Source organism: Pleuronectes platessa, chromosome 5 (assembly GCF_947347685.1).
Source record: "Pleuronectes platessa chromosome 5, fPlePla1.1, whole genome shotgun sequence".
Lineage (NCBI taxonomy): Eukaryota > Metazoa > Chordata > Actinopteri > Pleuronectiformes > Pleuronectidae > Pleuronectes > Pleuronectes platessa.
This window is the reverse complement of record NC_070630.1, coordinates 9331197-9348290: the sequence shown is the minus strand read 5'-3', so window position 1 is coordinate 9348290 and position 17094 is coordinate 9331197. Positions and strand designations below refer to the sequence as shown.

Genomic DNA, 17094 nt, shown 5'->3' with positions numbered 1-17094 from the left:
TCCTGCTCACCTGCTTCTCCATTCCTGCTGAAGAACTCCCGGAGCCATCAGCACTCCCTCGTCCTGCCCTCCTGCCTCTCCCCTTCGCTGAAGAACTCCCGGAGCCATCAGCACCCCGTCTATCCACCTTGTCCCACGTTAAATAAATATCATTGAACGCACCACCTCAGTGCTCTGTGTTTTGCCTCCGCTCTGGGGTCCACCCGTCGCGTATCGTAACAACAAGCAACCCAAAATTATTCTCATCAGGATTTATTTCAACTAACTGAAAAATTATAACAAAAATATACATATAAGGTATATTTGTAAACATTCAAACCCCAGATGCTGAGGTTCAAATAGTATTGGACTAGTGCATCTGATCTTCTAGGGACAATAAAAAACCAACACAACAGAATAAACAAGGGCCTCTTAAGTCTTCCTAAGATCAATAATAGACCACAGTATAACCACTAAAAAATTGTTAACTGTAAATATCACTAAACTTGGACCTTTCACTTTCTAATCAGCAGCATGAATGATACACAATGCCCCTTATGATAGCTCAGCAAAAGGAAACAAGTTCTAGGCAAACAAAATAAGATAGTTTCTCTTTCGTTAACAAACTGCAGAGTGCTAGTACAGAGAAGAACAGGCCAAATTTCAGACCGAATAATAAAGACTGAACTGAAACGAGCTCCTGCATGAGCACCTGATAATTCTAAAGGGAATAAATGGATGGGGAATGTGCTCGCATTGATCACATCCCTGCCCTTTGTACACACATCGCTACTCCCCATTGGATGGTTTAGTGAGGTCCTCAGAATTGCCCCTCCAGAGTCGGTAATGGCCATGGCGGAATGCCAAGAAGACGATCAAACTGGACACTAAAGGAAGTACAACTCGTAACAAGGTTTCCTCCGGACGATTAGGGTCTTGCGCTGGACTACCCCCCCCTGAGAGATTGACAATTATATTCAGATTTTAATTTGTAACGAGTAACGAGGTGTTCAATGTCAATGTAACGGAGTAAAAGTAAATCTTTTTTCTTTTTTCTTTTAAATGTAGTGGAGTAAAAGTAGAAGTCCTGATCAATAAATTGCCTGCTCACAACTTTTGGGCTCTTGTTCCCATTTTCTTCTTTTTGCATTTTGAAACTCTACTTAGAACCTTCCTAAGATTCAACAGTGCAAAATGCAAATTCATGAAATTTTTTAACTGGTCTTAAGATTTTGATCAGGAGTGTATGTGTGTATACACACATATCTAATGCATGTATTTAAATAATGTACATCTTTATCAGAAGATGTAGTAGTTTGAAAAATGTAGCTTCAATGAAGAAACACAACAAACGGATACAGAAATATATGAGTAGGACAGTGACTTAAAATGATTTTAACAACATTAAATATGCTAAGGGGAGATTTAAGACGTGAAACTGGATGTGTGTGCGTGTGTGTCTGTATGTGCGCTAAGAATATATGCCCTGTATGAATACATATACACATACAATTATATAGTGTATACACACATATCTAATGCATGTATTTAAATAATGTACATCTTTATCAGAAGGTGTAGTAGTTTGAAAATTGTAGCTTCAATGAAGAAACACAACAAACGGATACAGAAATATATGTGTAGGACAGTGAGTTAAAATGATTTTAACAACCTTAAATATGCTAAGGGGAGATTTAAGTTTTGTGTGCGTGTGTGTCTGTGTGTCTGTGTCTGTGTGTGTGTGTGTGTGTCTGTGTGTGTGTGTGTGTGTGTGTCGGGGCGGGGCGGTGAGAGGGGGAGTGGGTTGTTGGTGAGGGGGGGGGGGGGGGGGGGGCGGTGAGGGGGGGGGGGGGGGGCGGGGCAGACAAAACAGGTCAAATCTGAGGAAGGCTGTTTTAGACAGGGTAAAAAGGGTGCTGTTTTAAATGATCCTTGTGGTATTTTGACCAACATTTTTACAGACATTTCATTAAGACCGCAAGGAACCATATCAACTGTGGTGAAATGGGCATAATATGTCCCCTTTAAAATAACAGAATATAGGCCACTCTGTCAAATGCCAAATTTCTTCCTTCAAACATGAATTTGTTTTCTTTCAAATAAATCAGATTATTGTCACTATGTAATCAGATTGGCCCATTTGAAACCTGATTGGAAACATCAACCTTGTCCCTTCTTAAACTGAAGGATCGGCTGTGGTTCAGGAGGTTGAGATGGGTTTGATTCCTGTCTTCCTCATTCCGTCAAGGCGATATTGGGCAAGACCATGTATGGTGGCGTATGAATGATGAGTGATAGAGAAAGTGCTGCACATAGAAGTATTGTATGAACTTGTGAGTGGGTGGATGACAAAACTGTACAGTCTTGGTGGCACTGTTAGGACCCAAATGTAGAACAATTCGGCTGAAACCGGAGAAACCTGAACAAATCATAGGTTTTCTTATTTGTTACATGAATAAAATTATCTTATGTGGTTGATTTAAATTTTAAATTTGTTTAAGTTGCTGCCGACCATTTCTGATGTATTTGTTAACACTCCAGGCAAACAATGTTACAATAACACTTGAGGGCACTGTAACCAGTATTTATTTTATTTTAATTACACCACATCTACTATACAAATATGTGCAATTTGTTTTTATGTTTTATGATGAAGACAAAACTCTTATTTTTGTTGCAAAACTTTGTTTAGTTTATTTAATATTTCCAGCACGAAATGTAAATCATTTGTAAAATTAGAAAACAATAGTTTTAAAGACGTTCACGAAATTAAAAAAAATTAAAAAAGCATGCAAATGTAAATATTCACATAAACTAAGGGAAGAACTTACGTGCTGCCATCATAAATATTCCCAGAGCTCAGATGTACTAGGACTCATTCTTGTTCATCAAATGTTTCTTGGTGTTCTTTTCGGGCTTAAACAATATGATGTAACACTTTGGAGCAAATATACACAGAATTAATCCAAAGCTGGAGGCCAGGATGGCAAATATCTCCACAGCCACAGTGAATTTACCAGGAGAGCTGACGTAAGCTGGAATAAAAGTGATCCAGACGGCACAGAATATCAACATGCTGAACGTTATGAGCTTTGCCTCATTAAAATTATCAGGTAGCTTCCGAGCTAGGACGGCTAAAACGAAGCAAAAGAAGGCCAATAGGCCTATGTACCCGAGCACAGCCCAGAACCCAATGGCTGAACCCAACGCACACTCCAGGATGATTCTCTCCTTGTATGTGGTCAGGTTTTTAATTGGAAAAGGGGGACTGACAACCAACCAAATGATACATATTAGAACTTGAATAAAAGTGAAGGACACCACAGTCATTCTTTGCTGCTGAGGGCCGAACCATTTCATGATGTTACGACCTGGAAGTGTCGCTTTAAAGGCCATTAACACCACTATAGTTTTCCCAAGGACGCAAGAGATGCAGAGGACGAAGGTGATGCCGAACGCCGTGTGTCGCAGCATGCAGGACCAGTCGGAGGGCGCTCCCATGAAAGTTAGTGAACATAAGAAACACAGAGTCAGCGAGAAGAGCAGCAGGAAGCTCAGCTCGGAGTTGTTCGCCCGGACGATCGGGGACGTTCTGTGATGAAAGAATACGGCTGCTGTTATGATGGCGAGAAACGCGCCGCCAACGGAGAACGCAGCCAGGATGATTCCCAGGACCTCATGGATGGAGAGAAACTCTACAGGCTTAGGGAGACACGTGTTTCTCTCTGCGTTGGGCCAGAACTCGTCAGAGCAGGGGAAACAGTCAGGAGAATCTGAAAAAAGAAAGAAAGAAAAACACTTTCAGCAGCCTTATATTTGCTGTTAACTTTATATAATTAATACTAGGAGCTGGACAGATGTAACAAAAACCAGACAATTCGAATTGTCCATAAATGAAATGTCAAAATACGTGTATGAGGTGGAAGAAAACAATAATGGTTTGAAAGAAAACCACACCAAAACAAACAATACTGTTTATTTATGAGTATAATATTAACAACTGATCAAATTTTAAGAAATTCCCTACAACCAGACGAGAGATATCATGTTCACGAAACCAAGATCATTATGAAGCCAAAGTTATGAGGCCACCAATGACTTTGACATTTGTGCTTTGGCTCCCAAAATGAAATCAGTACATCATGAGGTCCAAGTGAAAATTTGCACCAAATGTTAAAGGATTTCCTAAAGGTATTCTTGAGATGTGTGTTGACAATAATGGGACGTACATCAAATAACCCCAAAACATAATACTTCCAGCATTGGCCCTTCTTCAGACCTGCTTTGTCCGAAATGTTGCTAACAAGTCGGTCGGTGCATCAACTGGTGTTGAACATTCCTTGTGTTCTTATTTCACCTGTAGCATTGCTTATCTCTCCCTCAGGACATGGTACACAGTCATAGCAGCAGATGGGTTTCCCTCTCTGCAGCACTTTACGGGTTCCTGCAGGGCAGCTCTCCGTGCACACTGAAGCAGGCACCTGTCACACAGACACAAACAAACTCACACAGATTAACACACTATGGCTACACAGCTGACTTAAGTGTTACCTTTTGGCTCCTCACCTGTGTGCCACCCTCCATCCACGTGAGGTTCCTGCTGATGTGGAATTCCTGTCCGACCGGCAGCGACGCATTGTAGTGCCCCACTGTCACAAACTCAATGCTGCCACTCGCTCTTCTTTGCCAGTTGACCAGCTCATATGTGGCCACCGGGTCTCCGTTGGCATCAAACGAGACATCATAACCATTCTGGGAAAAACTGACTTTCTTCAGCTCAGTAAGAACCTGTGAAGATGAAATGAAAGAAGACAGGACGTAAATAATGTAAGTACATTCTCACCTTGGTACGTATATGACGTATTTGTTTGGACCGACCTGTTTGGAATCTATCCTGGTGAGTTTGTCACACTCTCTTGTAGAGTTAGTTTTCTGGCACACTGCGTTATGAATGGCATGAGCTATTGCATAAACGGCCTTGTACACCATGTTGGTGATGCGGAGCTGAGACGTGTCGGTGTACGGGCTCTGGAGCGTCTGTATGTCTTCAGTTCCATCACATAGACTCTCTCCTGTGGCTCCACCTAAAAACACAACGAGGAGGAGACTGGGCTTTTTACTTATGATCATTTACATTTATGGAAAATAATGAGAAGAATGTCAATGAAACCTGTATTAATATGCATAAAATAATTAAATGAATATGATATTATTATAGTATTATGTAGTATTGTGCTGTTCCATTATAATTATATATCATTATAATTATTATTGCTATGATATCACTGCACATTATTATTAGTATGCAGCATGTACACTGTCAGTATCCTTTTATCCTTTCATGTATCTTTGATGTTAATTGTGAACCACCAATAAATAAACGTTAATTTCCAATTTCCACACAACACAACTGATAGTATAACTCATGTTCTATGAGGAAAAAAAACAAGTCAGCACAATTTCCTCACTCTGGTCCAGCCTGCAGTCGAATTCACTCTCCCAGAACTCAGTCAGCACCGGGGAGACAGACACTTTGGTCAGGGGCAGATCCAGCAGGAAGTCCCTCAGGCCGGGGATGACAGCTTGCTGGATGCCAATTCCGATGGCCCCAGCACAGAAGGAGAACCTCAGCAGCTGTGAGTCAGTCACCCAGGCCTCGCTTCCCAACCACTGACGAGGAGGAGAAGGCTCCCGGGACAGCTCCTCCAACAGGATCCTCATGTCTCCAGAGGCTGCGAAGGCCACAATAACTGTGGCTGTCGACCTGGAGAGATGATGTAATGCATGATGCACACAGTTAATATGGATAAAGATTTTTTAAACCAGCAAACATGAGAACTTCAGTGTTTTGAAAGTAGAGTAATTTTATTCAGGCCTATGAGATCAATAAACAAAAAAACAAAGAGTTCTTAATCAGTATTATTTATTACATTTTTTTGTATTTGTCACTATTTGAATAAATATATTTCTATTCATATATGTGACTGGATATATTTAGTGGCTTTAATGCGCAGAAGTTCAGTGTCAACACAGCCTCTGGTGAAGAAACCTGCGGATCACTTCAGCCACTCTCTGGATCTTGCTGCGCGGGTTGTTGCGGTAGAAAGACTCGGAGTACTCCACGCAGATGCCCTCTCTGTGCGCTGCGTCCAGGAAAGAAGCCATGCCATTGTTGCCATAGTCCGAATCCGAACGAACAGCACCGATCCACGTCCAGCCGAAGTGTTTGACCAGTTTGGCCAGCGCGTTGGCCTGGAACTGGTCACTGGGAATCGTCCTGAGGAAACTCGGGTACTGCTTCTTGTTGGAGAGGCAGGCACACGTGGCATAGTGGCTCACCTGGAGCAACACAGTGGGATTCACCATCTCCAAAAACAACTGTGAATAGCACTGGTTTATAATGAATGAATTGAGTAGAAACACAAATAAATTTACTTGAGGGATGTTAAAGGGCCCGAGGACGCGCGACATGCTGATGGATGGCGTGGAGCCGGACTCGCCAACGATGGCCATCACCATTCCGGACTGGGAGCAGTTGTGGTCGTTGCCGAGGCTGAACTCAGGGTCCTGGCCGTTGGCGAGCTGGAAGGCCAGATGCGCCGCCATGGGCACCGAGGCACACGAGTCATAGATGTGGTAACCGAGCTTGACGCCCGGCAGCAGGTTGGAGCTGTTGTTGATCTCCTCGATGGCGAAGATCATGGCGCGGGAGAAGCGCACCTCGCGGGAGTCGATGCTGCACATGCACACATGTATGTGAGCATGTTGGAGTTTACATAGGATGGGATCACATGTTTTAATGGGAAAATCACAGGCCTAAGAATAATAATAATAATAATAATAATAATAATACGAACGGGAGTACTACTACTACTACTAATAGTTATAATAATACTCACAATTATCATCATAGCCTACAACGAAAAAGTTACAGGCATAATAATTGTACAAATAGTACCACTACTAATGAAAATAGTACTGCTTGTACTACTAGTACTACTACTGCCACAACAACTCATAATAATTATAATTATAATAACTTACTTTTACAAAGTGCTTCACAGACAGACCATATCAAAACAAGAACATCAAACGCCTTCATATATAACATCATAATAAGAATAGCCGAATAATTGTACTACTACTACAAATAAAATTACTAATACTACTAATATATACTATTATTAATAAGAATAATATCTACAATTTATAGACATACCTCTAAAAATTCACAAGAGATTTAATGCATGTCAATGGTCAACTAATTTAACACAACTAATGACTTTTAAATTCATATTCATCTGTTCTTATTCTGTGAAATATTAATAAAGAAGATGTTGAAAAAAATCGTTTTTCATTTAAGAATCATTTATCATAATATTTTCTCCTACAGCCATACATTATAATATAATACATTTAACTTGATGTAAAAAATGAAAACAACAATATTTTAACCGCAATATACAAATTTAAAACATTCATGTCCCCACACGGCCCAACATCCTTTTATTCCCCACTTCTCCCTGTTATACATACCTCCCCATGCACCTCAGAGGCTCAGGCATCGTGGTGTAGTTATACTTCACTGTGTGCATGTAGTTGTGAATGGAGAAAACCCCCCCAACCACATAGTCCCCGTCCATTGAGAAGGCAGGTGGATGAGCCGTATCCTGCAGCTTACACTTGATCCCAGCCCCGTTCAAACCAAGAGCAGAGTTCAGCTCAAACAAACCCAGAGCCCACATGAGGCAAACAAAGAGAGCTGAGATCCCCATCATCCCCTAAGTGTGTGCATGTGGGCAATAAGTGTGTAATCACTGCTTTATATAGCTTTTCAGACTAAAGATTCCCTCCTACTGTACGTCATCTTACTGTACATCACAGAGAGGATGTCCTTGCTGTGTATTTTTCAGTTCCTTAGCCTTATGTACTTTATAACCTTTACTGAGTTCCTCTGTTTCTCTTCTTCTCGTGTTATATTACTATTTAAAAAAAACAAGGCTCAACAGTCCCCTTTACATTCAGTCGAGCCATACAACATTTCACACACTCGTGGATATCAGTCTTCTAAATGTGCCGGATTTTTGGGGTGTTGAGAGCCATGAATTACTCTCTGGGAAATTGGTGAAAATATCCAAAAAAAATCTCACATTGTTAGAGTAGGTGGTTTGAAAAAAGTCTGGATTGCCACTTTCATCTGATCCACAACTAAATTCAATGTGTCCTTTTCTTGGCTCATGTCCCATCATTCCACAAAGCTTTGTTAAAATCTGTTCAATGGTTTTTCATAAAAGCTGCTAAAAAACAGACAAATGGAAAGGGGGAAAAACATAACCTCCTTGGTGGAGGTAACTAGGTAACCACATAATTATAACTAATACCCAAAACAGAAACTAAATTAAAATATAGTATGATACAAGCAACTCAAAACACAGTAATTCAAACAATAATAAAAAATAAATGAATAAATAGGGGCAATAACAGCCCAGAGTCATAAAAACAGTGTGTTTTTTCATAAAATGCAGAGATCTACGAAGGCTCAACCAAAAGAGATGGAATGTGGTAATTATATTTAATTTGAATTATTAAGTCATTTAGTATTTTAAAGGAAACCCCCCTTAAAACATGAGTTCACCCGAAACACTAGTAAATGTGCAATTGTTTACTTCAGCTTTTACTAATTCAACAGACTGTAGAGTTGTACTTTTAAATGACAGGACACCGATTCCTCTCTACAAAGAGGTTTATTATAGTGAGGGAGAACAACTCCCCATTCAAAAAAGTATATACACCAAAAGTTCACTTCAACCTGACATGATACCGCTCAGTTTCATGAGTAGCACTTGATGCCGTTGCTATGTTCTTGTCTTTAATCTCCTTTGTCATTCATACTTTTGTTATATACAGAATTACGATTTATGACTCTCGATGACTTGCTGCGTGTGAGCCAGGGGGAGGACCTTTCAGCAGCCACAGCCATGCTGCTGTGCAAAGCCTAGAGCCATGGCAGGTGTGAAGTTTACACTTAACCCTTTGTTAAACTGATCCCCCATGTTTGACACTTTAATATTATAAACTGTGTTATGACGAGGTCTGGTAGCATTTATTCTGTATTTTCTTTAAGTATCTTCATTTATTACTATTTATTTATTATTTAAATAAAGTGTTTTTTTCTTGAATTATATATTTGTTAATTCCCTGGGACAAGAATGTTGTTGACAGTAATGCTTTAAGAAGAAATAAAGTAATATCAACTCTACTTTTGTCAGTAACTACTTGTGCAACTAAATAACAAAAAAAAATATTTAAATTTCAGCAGGCCCGCTATTCATTACTTATGATTACTTTGATAACTACAGGCTGACAAACGGAGACGTCATCTGAATTCATAAGTGAATCTGTGGATCTGTGTTAGCCCACACAATGGTCCACGGTCTAATTCAGGTGGTGTCTTCTCGAAAATATGAACATGACTTTTCCTTCCTCAAAGCAGGTTACAAAAATATACAACTCAGTTATCGTCTATATGAGAACTTTCCCAAAAATCAGTGTCCAGAAACTGCTGTCAACTAAAAACATGGCTATTATAATCTTTGTCCCACTATTTACGTCATCATAGTGATAATACTGACCAGGGGTGGGAAGTAAACAAGTACAAATACTTTGTTAATGTTTGGACCTGGTATTTGTGAACTACAGTTTGGCCTACACGTACAGTCAAAAGCCTAAGGCCGCAAGTCCTTTGTTCTGGAGAAAACTAGAGCCTCCAGTACGCAGTCTCCCAGGGTGCCTCAACGTCACACAGAGGTGTGAAAACCAACCAGGGACACAAGTGTCAACCACTATTGGTCACTCTGGGCCCCCTGACCTATGAGGTCACCAAGCCAATAATAGAACAGGTCTCCCCTCTCTTCTGTCTCTTTCCATGCACCTCTCTGAGAGGAGCACACCGCTCTTCCTCAATTCCTCTTTTCTACACCACCCTTCGAGAGGAGCAGGGTGTCCAGCTCACTCTGTCCGATTCCTCTTTCCACGAAACCCTCAATGGAGGAGAGGTGCAGCTTGCAGGTCATCTCTCCAATGAAACCTCCTCGCAATCCAAGCTCTACCAACCTTCAAGCAGCAACATGAGGTCCAGCTAAACAACGAACAGCAAAACCGCTGCACCGCACAGCAGAACCACAAAGGCAGGAGCCACAAAACCAGCAAGACGACTTCACAGAACTTCGAACAGCACAGCAACTTTTTCCCCTTTCCAAGGACGGGTAACACTACTAGGCTTAATAATCATACTAGGCTAAGCAAGGACTGTTTATTCGATTCCTTATGCTGTTTATAAGTTTGATTTGTGTTGATGTGATACTTTGGCGTGGCCAGCCACCATTTTGGAAGCACGCTCACTCACATAGACACACACACACACACACATACTCACATACACATCTTTATATATTATGTACACCTTTAGTAGTTTGTATTTTTATACTTTATTATCTTTATAATTAATGTTTTTCTTTCACAAATGTTTTTTTATTAATGTAACATTAGTGAATTTAGCCAACATCTACACTGTCGAGAACTATATATCCTTTAACTTAGCTAACTATAGATATGGTTGTAGTAGTGGGGGATGGTTAGTGGCGGCTACAGGAGGGAGGGAGTGGAGATGGGGTTCTGGGATCGGTGCCAGGGAGAGAGTCTAATGGTACACAGATGTTCCAGGTTAACTAATGACTCTCTCCCCCTTATCAGCAGTAGCGCTCTGGGGCGCGGTGGAGACACGCATCCACAGGAGCCAGACTACGCCCGGACGCCGGTTGCTAGGCTGGAGAACTGAATATTATATGCGTGCGAAGAAATTGTGTGAATGTGAATTATATGTGTCCTGGAAATAAAGAAACTTGAGACACACCTACCTGTTTTCCCCTTGATTCCATACGAATAACCCCCGGTGACCAAGAGACAGGACCAGAACCCGACGCAGCCGGCCAGATGATGGAGGGGGTCGCAGCCATGCAGCGGGAGCAAGCGGTGTTTAATCGACAGTTCCTGGGGATGCTCCAGAGTCAGATGGAGCATCTCTTCGCCCAGCCCACAGCATCTCCGGGCCCCGCGGGCCGCTCCCCGTTGGCTGGTATCACGCTACATAAAATGTCGGAGGCAGACAACCCTCAGTCCTTCCTGGAAATGTTTTAGTCGACGGCGGAGGCATGTCAGTGGCCGGCGGAGGAGTGGGCAATACGTTCATCCTGACGGCCAGGGCGGAGACAGACGCTCTCCCACGCTGGCCCGACCGACCCCAGCCCCTCACCGAAGGGGCCCTCCTCAACCCCATAACCCGGTGCGGAGCCCACCAGATCCCCGTGCTAACACTGTCCCCTTCCTTTCACCCACAGTTCCCAGCCGCTACAAGCAACGCTCCCAACCCGCAGGGGGCACCTTGAATGCCTGGGCAGGAGTGTTGGAGGTGCGGGCAGCTTGGGCACTTCCGGGAGGCGTGTCCTCTCATGGAAGTGGGACAAGTGATCCGGGTTGATGGCCCTGCAACACCCTTCCCAAGAATTCAGGGGGATGTACACCAGGCTATGGTGGACTAGGGCTGCACGCAGTCCATGATTCACCAGAACCTGGTTTGACCCGGGGCTTTGGTGGAGGCTTGTTGGGTAAATATTAGGTATGTGCATGGGGATATTCACAGATACCCGATGGTGACAGTGGAAATTAGACACCAGGGGAAAAATATTATAACAATGGTCGCGGTTAGTTCCCACCTGACGCACCCTCTAATCCTGGGGACTGATTGGCCGGGGTGTCATTCTGTAGTGGGGCAATGTGTGGGGGTGCGCTAACGACAGATAGGGACATATGACGTGTGCTCGGCGCTCAGAGGTGACCCGAGGTTGTCCAACACTGTAGACAGGGGGGTGGAACCAGCAGTGACTCCACAGGAGGCACAACTGGTTCCTGAATTACACTCCATGGAAGATTTTCCACTCGAACAGTCTCGTGATGACACTCTACGCTCAGCCTTTGATCAAGTGATACGAATTAATGGTCACATGGTGTGCCCTGATGCTGCGCAGACCCTCCCATATTTTTCATTGATCAGGGACAGGCTGTTCCGAGTGAGTCGTGACACTCAGATAGGAGGAGAAACCACCCAGTTTGCCTAAAAGCCGTCGGGAAATGGTTTTCCAGGCGGCTAACTTTAACCCAATGGCTGGTCACCTGGGGTATGATAAAACACTAAGCCGGATAATGACCCAATTCTATGGGCCGGGCATTCGCAGGGAGGTGCGTCGCTGGTGCGCGTCTTGCCGTGAATGTCAACTGGTGAACCAACCAGCCATTCCGAGGGCGCCATTGCGCCCGCTACCATTAATGGAGGTTCCATTTGAGCGCATTGCTATGGACCTCATCGGGCCATTTCATCAAACTGCATGTGGATATCGCTTTGTGTTAGTCCTGGTGGACTACGCAACGCGATATCCAGAGGCAGTGCCACTGAGCACCATCTCTGCAAAGAGTGTTGCACAGGCACTGTTTCAGGTCATCTCCCAAGTCGGAGATCCTGACTGACCAAGGCACCTCGTTTATGTCACAAACACTTAGGGAACTCTACTGATTACTGGGAGTCAAATCTATTCGGACCAGCATGTACCACCCACAAACTGATTGGCTGGTCGAGTGGTTGAATAAGACATTAAAGTCCATGATCCATAAGTTCATTCACGAAGACGAGCGCAATTGGGCTAAATGGTTTGATCCTCTGTTTTTTGCAGTGCTGGAGGTGCCCCAGGCCTCCACTGGATTTTTTCCCTTTGAACTTTTGTTTGGTAGAAAACCACGGGGCATACTGGACCTACGAAAACTGGGAGGAAGGTCCAAGCCCAAGGAAGAACGGAATTCAATACGTCCTGGACTTAAGAGCGAAACTCCACACACTGGGGCGGTTATCGCGTGAGAATTTGCTCCAGGCCCAGGCACATCAACAGCGCCTGTACTACAGGGGGGCCAAGCCTAGACAATTCACACCGGGAGAGAAAGTACTTGTAATGCTTCCCTTTTCTGGCTCTAAATTGCTCGCCAAGTGGCAAGGGCCCTTTGTGATCACACGGCGGGTGAAGGAAGGTCGATTATGAGGTTGTGCGTTCTGACAGGGGTGGAGCCACACGCCTCAATACCACCTCAACCTCCTTAAAGCATGGAGAGAGGCAGGACCTGTTTCTCCGGTGTCGCTGGTGAGCGAAAGAGATGAGTTGGGACCCGAGGTTCCAAATTCTATCAATCCGGCCTTGCTCCCCTGTGATGACCATCTCACCCCGGCCCAGAGAGCAGAGATCGCCATGTTGCAGCAGCATTTTGCTGACGTGTTTTCTCCCTTGCAAGGACGCACAAAGCTTATACAACATCACGTTGAGACTTCCCCTGGGGCGTTCACGACCCTATCGGCTTCTTGAATGTAAAAGAACCATTGTTCAGGAAGAATTGGCAGCTATGCTCAAGATGGGGGTAATAGAAGAGTCTAACAGCGCCTGGTGCAGCCCCATCCTTCTTGGCGACAAGAAGGATGGGTCTGTACGGTTCTGCGTGGACTATCGCAAGGTGAACGATGTCTCACAGTTTGATGCATATCCAATGCACCGGGTTGATGAACTCCTGGATAGGCAAGTTTTTTTTCCACACTGGATTTAACCAAGGGCTACTGGCAAATTCCCCTGTCACCAGGAGAAAACAGCCTTTGCGGTACGGTTTATACCAATTTGTCACGCTTCCATTCGGGTTGTTCGGGCCTCCGGCCACTTTTCAACGCCTCATGGAGGGGATGCTGCGTCAAAACACTGCATATGCCGCCGCCTACCTGGATGATGTCATCATTCACAGTGACACCTGGGCGGAGCATGTGCAGCGGGTGGCCGCGGTGCTGGAGTCTCTGAGGCAGGCCGGGCTGATGGCCAACCCGAGAAAGTGTGCAGTTGGATGGAGGGAGGTTCGGTATCTGGGGTACCACTTGGGCGGCGGGCAAGTGCGCCCTCAGGTGGATAAAACGGCAGCCATCGCAGCCTCCCCGCGGCCCAAGTAAAAAATAGAGGTAAGACGGTTCTTGGGGCTGGCGGGGTACTACAGGCGGTTCATCCCTGCGTTCGCTGACCTGACCAGCCCTTTGACCGATCTGACCAGAAAAGGTACCTCAGATCCGGTCCAGTGGTCGGAGCAGTGCCAGCAAGCATTTGAGAGGGTAAAACAGGTACTCTGAAGGGATCCACTTCTCCATACATCTAACTTTGCTCTTCCCTTTCTCTTGCAGACTGACGCGTCGAACAGGGGGCTGGGGGCGGGTTTGTCTCAGTGGGTGAGCGACGTCGACCGCCCGGTGCTGTACATCAGCCGTAAACTGTCGGAGAGAGGGGCCAGGTACAGCACAATAGAAAAAGATTGTCTGGCAATCCAGTGGGCGGTCGACGCCCTACGATATTACCTGCTGGGACGCGCTTTTACCCTCTGTTCGGACCATGCCCCGCTCCAGTGGCTCCACCGCATGAAAGATGCCAACGCGCAGATCACTCGTTGGTATTTGGCCTTACAACCTTTTAAATTTGAGGTGATCCATTGGCCGGGGGCGCAGATGGTTGTGGCCGACTTCCTCTCCCGTTCAGAGGGGGGGGGAGTGGGTTAGGCCAGGCGGGCGGTGGAGGTATGTGGTAGTGGGGGATGGTTAGTGGCGGCTACAGGAGGGAGGGAGTGGAGATGGGGTTCTGGGATCGGTGCCAGGGAGAGAGTATAATGGCACACAGGTGTTCCAGGTTAACTAATGACTCTCTCCCCCTTATCAGCAGAACCGCCCTGGGGCGCGGGGGAGACACGCGCGGGGGAGACTCAACCCTGACGCTGGCTGCTAGGCTGGAGAACTGAATATTATATGCGTGCAAAGAAATTGTGTGATTGTGAATTATATGTGTCCTGGAAATAAAGAAGCTTGATCAGCCCCGGTGACCAACAGACGTGTTACAATTTCGGTTATAGTTTTTAAATTGATTGTTAATCAGAGTTCCAAATTTTTTGTTACTACTTTTATGAGACTTAATCAATACTGACTTTTGTTGACTTTTACTCGAAATATTTTAACACAAATTTCTGTACTTTCTACTTCTTATATTCTCAAAACTGGCTCGTTACCTGAGCACGTTGCACCTCTCACGCGCTCACTCGAGTGCCCCTTGCCTCGGCAGATACACTGAACCGGCGGATTGTTTTTCCGTCGGGGAGCAGCGCGAGACCCTAAGCGTCCAGAGATTGGTCGGGCTGCATTGGTCAACCAGGGTCGGTACCAGTAATGATGCCTCCGCTGGTTTACCTTCAGAAACTTTGTTACGAGTTTTACTTCCTCTAGATAGTCAAGTCTGATCGTCCTCTATGCGCTCCGCCAGGGCCATGACCAACTCTGGCAGGTCCAATCCGAGGACCTCACTAAACCATCCAATGGGTAATAGCGATGTATGTAGAAAGGGCAGGGACTTAATCAATGCGAGCACATCCCCCATCCATTTATTCCCTTTAGAATTATCCAGTTGCTCACGCAGGAGCTCGGTTCAGTTCAGCCTTTATTATTCTGTCGAAAATTTGGCACAAAAACTAGACTGTGTCCAGAGATTTTGTCTTCTCTGTACTAGCGCTGTGCAGTGTTGGGCAAGAGTCCCTGCTGAACTGGCCATGTGGTGGGATCCACACAATGAGTCGTAAAAGTAAGGCCTGTGAGCCAAGATGAAACCAGCTCTAAAGTTTCCAGCTAAGATCAAGCATGGAGATAGCATCTCCTCTGGGGGTAACTTCCTCCCTGGGGTTTTCCCAGAAACCCCTGCTCTGCTCCTGGCCGTTCCCACTCTGATCTGACCTCTGACACTCAATTGGCTTAAAGCCAATATCATCCCATGACCACACCTCAAGGAGGCTGGGCCTCCACAGGTTAATAAAAGCCCTGGCAACCCAATAATCGCTGCCATTTACCCTGCACTGAAGACATCACCAGACCCCTTCGGGTCTTCAGCTGATTTAGTTGCTAAAGGGGGCAACTTTAACTTTTAGTTTATCAGCCATTTTTCCCTGCTCTGAAGACGTCAACAGACCCCTCCGGGTCTTTCCAGATGATTTAGTTGCTAAAGGGGGCAACCAGAGTTATTTTCTTTCATTTCTTTCATTGTCTTTTATCTTAAGTTTGATCTTACTTTGATAGAGACTATTTTTGTTTTTAACTTGAAAAGGCCGTGCACAGGAACTCGCTCACTCGCTGGCCGAGCTCAGAGACTTTCTTTCCAAATCCACAGCTGCGTCAACCGCTGTTCATCCCTGAAGAAGAGACGAAGCCGAATTCCGTTCCAAGAACAAGAGAAGTTCGCTCGATTCGGCCCAGCGCTGATCTCCGTTGCAACCACGAGACCCACCGGAGCACCGCTTAAGAGGCCAGGACACTGATTTGTTTTCCAGGAATCCGCCCGTTCGCACGCATCCTGAGGTTTAACGAGACATTCACTGGACTCCCGGAAATCCGCGCCCCACGCGCAAGCAACACCGCGGAGGTAATTTGTTTGATTGTATGTTTGTTTGTAGATCGCTGATCTGTTTTTAGCCGTTACACGGCGGACCGAGACGTCACATCCGGTTCCTTTGTCTACTGTGTTTTCGAGAAGCGCGCGGTAACGAGCCGTCGCTTCCTTTTAACGTCTTACCGTCAGAGATATTGTGCGGAGATTTACATCTGTTAAAAGATAAATCTCACGTAACTGGACTGCCTGCTTCGCTAGTAGTTGTCTCTGACGATGTTTCCTGATCTCTCTCTCTCTCTCTCTCTCTTTCTCTTTTCTCCTAAACCTGTTTATACACACATCCGATCTGTATTTAGAATACAGTTCATGTAACATAGTTAAATCTATATTCAGAGAGGCTGGACACATCTGGAAGCCATGCGGCCCAACGCCAAAGCAGAGACAAAGAATTCTCTTTGTCTGAAAATCCCTTGGTGTAATTCATGTGACGACCACCAGTGTGAGCTCCGGCCACATGGTGTCATTAACATAGACTCCATTTTGAATAACGCAAGTTAAACCACCATTTGGAATC

The 17094-nt window shown here is 44.9% G+C and overlaps 1 protein-coding gene across 1 annotated transcript; it reads right to left on the bottom strand.

The window, feature by feature from the left end:
- Window positions 1-2847: 2847 nt before the first annotated feature.
- Window positions 2848-7661, bottom strand: LOC128440171 (extracellular calcium-sensing receptor-like). The gene is made up of 8 exons (XM_053422802.1): window positions 7516-7661; window positions 6415-6715; window positions 6029-6318; window positions 5427-5743; window positions 4858-5057; window positions 4546-4767; window positions 4337-4460; window positions 2848-3752 (listed from the first exon to the last, which is right to left on the bottom strand). The coding sequence occupies exons 1-8, from the start codon at window positions 7620-7622 to the stop codon at window positions 2848-2850; spliced, it is 2466 nt and encodes an 821-aa protein (XP_053278777.1). The 5' UTR covers window positions 7623-7661.
- Between the last annotated feature and the right edge of the window lie 9433 nt (window positions 7662-17094).

Coding starts and splice junctions, on each gene's coding strand:
- LOC128440171 (XM_053422802.1), bottom strand. CDS start 7,622: ATGGACGGGGACTATGTGGTTGGGGGGGTTTTCTCCATTCACAACTAC. Junction 6,319..6,414: donor GGCCCTTTAACATCCCTCAA/GTAAATTTATTT, acceptor GTGTTGCTCCAG/GTGAGCCACTATGCCACGTG. Junction 5,058..5,426: donor TGAGGAAATTGTGCTGACTT/GTTTTTTTTCCT, acceptor TTTTAGGTGGAG/CCACAGGAGAGAGTCTATGT.